The sequence below is a fragment of the Triticum urartu genome, unplaced genomic scaffold (assembly GCF_003073215.2).
Source record: "Triticum urartu cultivar G1812 unplaced genomic scaffold, Tu2.1 TuUngrouped_contig_368, whole genome shotgun sequence".
Classification (NCBI taxonomy): domain Eukaryota; kingdom Viridiplantae; phylum Streptophyta; class Magnoliopsida; order Poales; family Poaceae; genus Triticum; species Triticum urartu.
Genome location: NW_024114220.1, coordinates 73,611 through 81,276, shown reverse-complemented (window position 1 = coordinate 81,276; position 7,666 = coordinate 73,611). Strand labels below are relative to the sequence as shown.

At 44.0% G+C, this 7,666-nt stretch overlaps 1 protein-coding gene across 1 annotated transcript; it reads left to right on the top strand.

Annotated features, from left to right (window-relative positions):
* The first annotated feature begins 5,965 nt into the window (after window positions 1–5,965).
* On the top strand, window positions 5,966–6,996 carry LOC125527364 (bZIP transcription factor ABI5 homolog). Its single transcript, XM_048691881.1, has 6 exons — window positions 5,966–6,121; window positions 6,201–6,272; window positions 6,371–6,400; window positions 6,554–6,642; window positions 6,834–6,878; window positions 6,978–6,996. The coding sequence occupies exons 1-6, from the start codon at window positions 5,966–5,968 to the stop codon at window positions 6,994–6,996; spliced, it is 411 nt and encodes a 136-aa protein (XP_048547838.1).
* The last annotated feature ends 670 nt before the right edge of the window (window positions 6,997–7,666 follow it).

Here is a 7,666-nt window from a genome sequence, read left to right as displayed (position 1 = left end):
ATCAGTCCGGCCCATGGCTAACAGGCCAGACACCCGAGGACCCCTTAGTCTAGGACTCCCTCAGCAGCCCCTGAACCTGGCTTCAATGACAAGGTATCCGACGCGTAGATCTGTCTTTGGCATTGCAAGGTGGGTTCCTCCTTCCGAACTCCAAGATAGTCTACGGACGTAATGATCGTGTCCGGACCTGTAACATAAGTACCACAGCGATAGAGCATAGTATTTTACGAGTCCAATCTGCTGATAATTTTTATAACGTGACATCATGCTCGCCCGGTTATTTATTTCGAACTGTTTCCTACCCCACTGTTCCACGTTTCAAGGTGTGGTTGTTATTGGCACGTCCTGTCAAAGTAGAGATCGTGTCCCCTTATTGCGGGATTCTCATCAAAGTAGAGATCGTGTCCCCTTATTGCGGGATTCTCATCAATGCGAGCGTGGGTAACCCAACCGTTCTGTTGGAAAGATTCCTTAGGAATAGGCAAATCTTCAGGCTCAGGAGGAGGTGTTCAATACCCGGTACCTTTATAAAGGAACCAAGGGCCGTCTTTTTACACCAAACCTCTCCTCAGCCTTTCCAACCTCAAGTTCTAGCACCCAAGGTTCGACTCCATAACTCCAAGCTTCCCCATCATGTCCGGACCCAGCCCTCAAGGTCGATGCGTGGCCTCCTCCGTTACACAGGAGGATATCTCAAAGCTTCGGGCGGCCAGATACCTGACCGCGGAGATCCCACACAGGCTTTGCTCAAGGACAGGTTATTCCGACCCCCAGATCCAGCGAGCGGCTCATATTCATATCTCACTTCCTCTGAGGGCTAGGGTTTGCTCTCCACCCCTTTGTCCGGGGGCTAATGTTTTATTACGGACTAGATTTTCACGATCTAGCTCCGGATTCTTTCCTCCATGTCTCGGCGTTTATCATCACGTGCGAGGCCTTCCTCCGAATCCCCCCACACTTCGGCCTGTGGCTCAAGACCTTTAGTGTGAAGCCAAAGGTAGTCGACGGGGAACAGGCGGAGTGTGGCGGTGTTATAGTAGGCAAGCTTACCAACACTCTCTGGCCAAAAGGCTCCTTCACAGAGACTTTCAACCAATGGCAGCGAGAGTGGTTTTACATCGCGGAACCCCGTAGCACCAAGTGGGCCGCTATACCTGCGTTCCGTTCTGGTCCTCCTTTATAGCTTGCATCATGGATCAATAAGGGGCTGGACTGGGGATCAGTTGATGAAGTGCAGACCCTACAGAGCCGCATCCGAACCCTCCTTGAGAAGGACATAGATCTTGTCGACGTGATTCAAGTAATGCTAGTCCACCGAGCTCTGCCATGCTAGCGTAGGCCTCTCAGCATGGGGGGAGTTCAATCCGGAAGGACCACGAACCCTCCAACATTTCCTCGGCATTACGCACAAAGGGATGTGGAAGTTGTTTTTCAGGAAACAGAAACATTTGAAAGTGCAACTATCCCTGGGTGGTTTTGGTAATTCCTAACAACATATAGTTCATTGAGCTAATGCTATTTCAAGATAAACATTTTAGGAAAGCTCAGTGATTGGCATGGCATGGATGAGAAAAGTGGATCCCTCAAAATTCTAAGGACAAAGGATTAGCTCAAGCTCAAGGCTCACGACTCTACATCTTTTCATTTTAAGTGATCCAAGATCACATTGAGTCCATAGGACCAATACTATTAAGAGGGGATAAGGTGTTGCCTAATGGCTTACTTTCTCAAAGTGCTTAGTGATATGCTCCAAAAGCCCTCAACTACTTTCTCACATCCACATATGACCCAAACCAAAAGTCAAACTCAGCCCCACCGAAATTTTCTATCCGGCGCCACCGAGTTCAGTTGACATAGCCACTGCCAGAAACCCTAGTCTTTTCGGTCTCACCGATAGGGATCTCGGTCTCACCGAGATGAGATTGTAATCTCTCTGTTTCCCTTCGTAGTGTTTCGGTCAAACCGAGATGAGCGATCGGTCCCACCGAGATTGCAATGCAAACTCCCAGTTTCCCTTTCGTAACACTTCGGTCCAACCGAGATGAGCGAATTGGTCCCACCGAGTTTGCCTGACCAACTCTCTGTTAGTCCATTACCAGAATCGGTCTCACCGAGTTTGTGTAACCGGTCTCACCGAGATTACGTTATGCCCTAACCCTAACAAAATCGGTCCCACCGAGTTGACATGTCGGTCCCACCAAAATTCCTAACGCTCACATTTTGAACTAAATTGGTCTGACCGAGTTTCATGATTCGATACCACCGAGTTTGGTGATTCATGTGTAATGGTTAGATTTTGTGTGGAGGCTATTTATACCCCTCCACCCACTCTTCATTTATGGAGAGAGCCATCAGAACATGCCTACACTTCCAACATACATATTCTAAGAGAGAACCACCTACACTTGTGTTGAGGTCAAGATATTCCACTCCAACCACATGAATCTTGATCTCTAGCCTTCCCCAAGTTGCTTTCCACTCAAATCATCTTTCCACCAAATCCAAATCCTGTGAGAGAGAGTTGAGTGTTGGGGAGACTATCATTTGAAGCACAAGAGCAAGGAGTTCATCATCAACACACCATTCGTTACCTCTTGGAGAGTGGTGTCTCCTAGATTGGTTAGGTGTCACTTGGGAGCCTCCGTCAAGATTGTGGAGTTGAACCAAGGAGTTTGTAAGGGCAAGGAGATCGCCTACTTCATGAAGATCTACCCGAGTGAGGCTAGTCCTTCATGGGTGAAGGCCATGGTGGGATAGACAAGGTTGAATCTTCATTGACCCTTCGTGGGTGGAGCCCTCTGTGGACTCGCGTAACCATTACCCTTCGTGGGTTGAAGTCTCCATCAACGTGGATGTACGATAGAACCACCTATCGGAACCACGCCAAAAATCTCTGTGTCTCAAATTGCGTTTGCACACTCCAAACTCCTCCCTTTACCTTCATATGCAATTGTTTTACTTTCCGCTGCTATACTCTTAGAATTGCATGTGTATGTTGATTGCTTGACTTGTGCTAAGTTGCTAAAATCTGCCTAGAACTAAAATTGGGAAAAGGCTAGATTTTTATTTGGTCAAGTAGTCTAATCACCCCCCCTCTAGACATAATTTCGATCCTACAAGTGGTATCAGAGCTTTGGTCTCCATTTGCTTTGATTTCCATAGCTTTTGGTGGTCATAGCCTTGGTTTCACAACCTAGGAGAGTATGGCGTCTAGCGAGGGAAATTACGACCGTAGAGGTCCTTACTTTGATGGTACAAATTTTGCTAGTTGGAAGCATAAGATGAAAATGCATATTCTTGGACATAACCCCGTCGTTTGGGATATTGTGTGTATTGGCTTGCAAGGTGAATTCTTCGATGGGAGAGAACCAAACCGTGAAGCTACCGTGGAAGAGTTGAAGATGCTACAATACAATGCTCAAGCTTGTGATATTCTCTTCAACGGATTATGCCCCGAAGAATTCAACAAAATCAGCCGTCTTGAGAATGCAAAGGAAATTTGGGATACTTCGATTGATATGCACGAAGGTACCGAATCTATCAAGGAATCCAAATTTGATGTGCTTCAAAGTCAGCTTGACAAGTTCAAAATGAAGGATGGTGAAGGCGTCGCTGAAATGTACTCTAGGCTTGCTCTCATCACAAATGAGATTGCCGGCTTAGGAAGTGAAGAGATGACCGATATATCCATCATCAAGAAGATCCTAAGAGCCTTGGATGGAAAATATGATACTGTGTGCACATTGATCCAAATGATGCCCAATTACAAAGATCTCAAGCCAACAGAAGTTATTGAAAGAATTTTTGCTCATGAGATGTCACTCAAGGATAAGGAAGAACTTCACAACAAGTCAAGTAGTGCTTACAAAACATCGTGTGATGCTCCCACGTCATCAAGTGAGAAGCAAACCTTCAATGAAGAATTGAGTCTAATGGTTAAGAACTTCCACAAGTCCTACAAGAGTATAAGCAAGGAAAAAAGTTCCAAGTCAAGGTCCTACAATGACAAATGATCTTCTAGTCGTGAGCGCAATTTCTACAATTGTGGAAGACCCGGACACTATTCCAATGAGTGTATGGCTCCCTACAAAAGAAGAGAAGATTCTCCCTACAAAAGAAGAAGTAGAAGAGAAGAATCACCATCAAGAGAACGAAGGAGTAGAGATGATCGTTATGAACGAAGACCCTCTCGGAGAAGCAAGGGCTCAGAAAGGAAGGGCAAGTCATCAAGGAGCTACACAAAAAGAATACATCAAGCTCATGTTGGTGAATGGGTATCCAGTTCCGACTCTGACGATCACTCTGAAAGAAGTTATCACTCCGACTCCGAATATACTCAACATGAAGGTGTTGCCAGACTAGCACTTGTGACAACCAACTCCTCCGACATATTTGACTCACCAAACGAAGGAATTGGGAGATGCTTCATGGCTAAAGGTCCAAAGGTAACACACCCCGAGTATGTTGATTTCAATAGTGATGAAGATGATTTGCTAGGAGATGATGATTTACTTGTTGACAACTCTAGTTATGAAAACTATGATGAGCTAGCTATTAATCATGATAATCAAGATAAAATGAATGATGATGATAAGAAGGAGATTTAGCATCTAACTAAAGAACTAAACACTCTTAAGTTAGCTCATGAAACTACCTTGGAAGATTATCGAGAACTTTTAAAGACTCATGACAATCTACGCTTTTAAAAGCTCAACCTTGAGCAAGAACATGAGTTTTTAAAAGGCAATCAATGATGATCTTCGCAAGAAAAGTTCTTACATTTCCAGGCGTTTACTCTTGTCTACTTACATGCCACAAGTTAAATCTAGTAACAAGAACAAGAAAGATTCTTCATCTAGTAGTAACAACAATCATGTTAAATCCAATGTTGTTGCTTCTAGTAGCTCTCTAGATTCCACTAATGATTCTCTTAGCCAAGTTACACTTGAGCAAGAAAATAGCTTACTGAAGGGAATTATAGAGAAAGGCATTTACAAGAGCCTTGCCAGAAGTAAGCAATTTGAGGAAATTGTACGCAAGCAAGGAAGACACCGGAAGAATCAAGGTGTTGGTTTCGAATGAAAGTTCAATGACAATGGAGTTGAGTGGGAAGAAGATCAATACCCCAAGACGAAGTTTGTTCCTCAACAAGATAAGTATGATCCTACTTCTTTCAAAGGAACACAATCTCAAGATGATCCTCCACCACAAGACAACAAGCAAAAAGGGAAGGACAAGCTTCAAGAGGAGATTGATGCATTCGAGGAAGCTCCCAAAGCTTGGTCAAGTGGGTTCCCAAGACTACATCAAGTTCTACTTCATCAAGTACGACTACAACTCCAAGGATTCCCATCAAGATGGTGTGGATCCCGAAGAACAAGAACTAGAGAGTTCTTGAGGGTGACTCCGCCAACATACTTCACTCACATCATTTTGGCGAGGACAAGTGCAAACAACTTCCATATCTTGCACTAGTTCAAGGAGTCACAAACCCTCGTGTTGGTAAGACAAGGGACAAGGTAACCTAATGCTTCCATGGACATCATCTTGTGTACACATCACTCTATGTCTATGGATATCCTTGTTTGTTCCTTGTGGGACTAACCCGTGTAGGTATTGAAAGTGCAACTCACTCCAAAGGATTGCTCCGAATGATCTACATCAGCATTCAGCATCCACATATTCAACACCTACATGAAGTCATCATCGACAAACCCAAGGTTAGTTGATCCCTCCTAGGGGGGATATCACATCTAGGGGGGGCTTTACTCTAATCAATTGAGCTAAAGCAAATCTAATGGTGTGAACACAACAATGCTTTATGTAAAAGTGGTAACCCCACTTGTGTTTAAACGATGAGTATGACCTATGATCAAATGTTCTCATTTGACTCCTAAGTCAATATACTCATATATAGATGACCTAGTCATCGCCAATTGCTTGATAAATGCTAGAGTGTTTGTGCATGAACTGTATGGGCGACAGAGCGATGATGGAGAATGGCGGCGCGCGGAAGCGCGACGCTCCGGAGGATCAGTCCTGTGAGAGGAGCATTGAGCGCCGCCACCACCGCATGATCAAGAACCGTGATTCAGCTGCACAATCGAGTGGTAGGAAGCAGGTACTTACTTGGCTGCCAAAATGGTAATTGGTAACAAGGTTGGTGACACTTACACTCTCTGTATTTCTTAACCGAACATGCTTATACCAAGGAGCTTGAAGCCGAACTAAACCACCTCAAGGAGGAGAACGCTCGTCTGAAAGCTGAGGAGGTACGAAGTTTCTTACCAATGAAAACCATGAGAAAATTCAGTTTTCTTAGTCTTTTCAGTTCTTACCGTTACTAAACAGTTTCACCGTTTTGTTGCAGAATACGATTTTGCTGACCAAGAAACAAATGGTATGTACATTTTCCCACCATCATGTGGCAATTCTCCTACACTCGCCATCACTTGCCAATTGCTTGTGACAATCTAAATGCTAGGTCTTCAAATAGTCAATGTGTGTGTGCTGATGAAAACACCTTGTGGATGTGATCTTTTATTTCTTATAGCTAGTGGAGAAGATGATGGAGCAGTCCAAGGAAAATGTGAATGCCAAGAAGGGTGGTGCCCTGTCGCGGCGCTGTGGTAGCTGCATCTTGTGATAGGTGACCCACCATTCAGCTTCCATAGTTGTGCTGGCAGGAGGATGAGAATGAATAATGATTACCTTTCCTTTATAGACCGGGGTGGTATCGTAATTTACTAGTAGTACCTAAAACCCATAAGGACCCAAATGTCAGTGTTTTCCTGGTCAAGCAACTGAACTTATGTTGTTGTTACTGTTTATAGGTATGTAGGTTTGTCAGAAATTTCAGGAAAATGGAACAAAAGCAAGTTAGCAATATGTTTATGTGTACTAGCACTTTAATATGATGTGATGCAATGTGTGTGGTCCTTTTCTGATGTGGTTATCGTCTTTGTTCTTTTCTGAAGATTTGGAGATGACACATGAGTTGAGTTTAGTCACGTAGGCGCACTTTTTCGCATCGGTGAAATTTGAGCCATTCAAATAGTTTTTAAATCCAGTGAAATTTGAGCTATTCAAATAAGTGGTCACATGGGATCCCATGAGACTTGATGGTGGTCCCCGTTAGCAACGCTTGGGTAGTCGATTCCCTTTCCCCTCCATCGTGGCTCACTGCTTGAGGGTCCGGATAGCCTTGAGTTGCGCTTCCCGGTTGGCCCTGCTGCGGTAGTTGCATCTGGTGAACGGTGACCCACCATTCAACTTCCATAGCCTTGCTGGCAGGAGGAAGAGGACTTGAATCTGGTTGTCTTGTGTCTTTGATGCAACTACAACAACAATGGTGGTGATGATAGCAGTTATGTTTTCTTTGCAAAGAGGGATGATATATTAATTTACTAGTGGTACCTAAAATCCATAAAGACCCAAATATCAGCGTTTATCTAGTCAAGCAAGTGAACTTGTGTTGTTGTTACTGTTTGTAGGTGATGATGGGTTTGTGAGAAAAACTTCAAACAAATGGAAAAAAATAGCAATATGTTGATGTGTACTCCGAAAGACCCCTTCTACTTCCGAGATTAATTGAGCTCAGGATGAACGGTAAATTAAACAAAATTAAAATACTTCAATAAACTCTGAATGTTTTTGGGTGTAAACG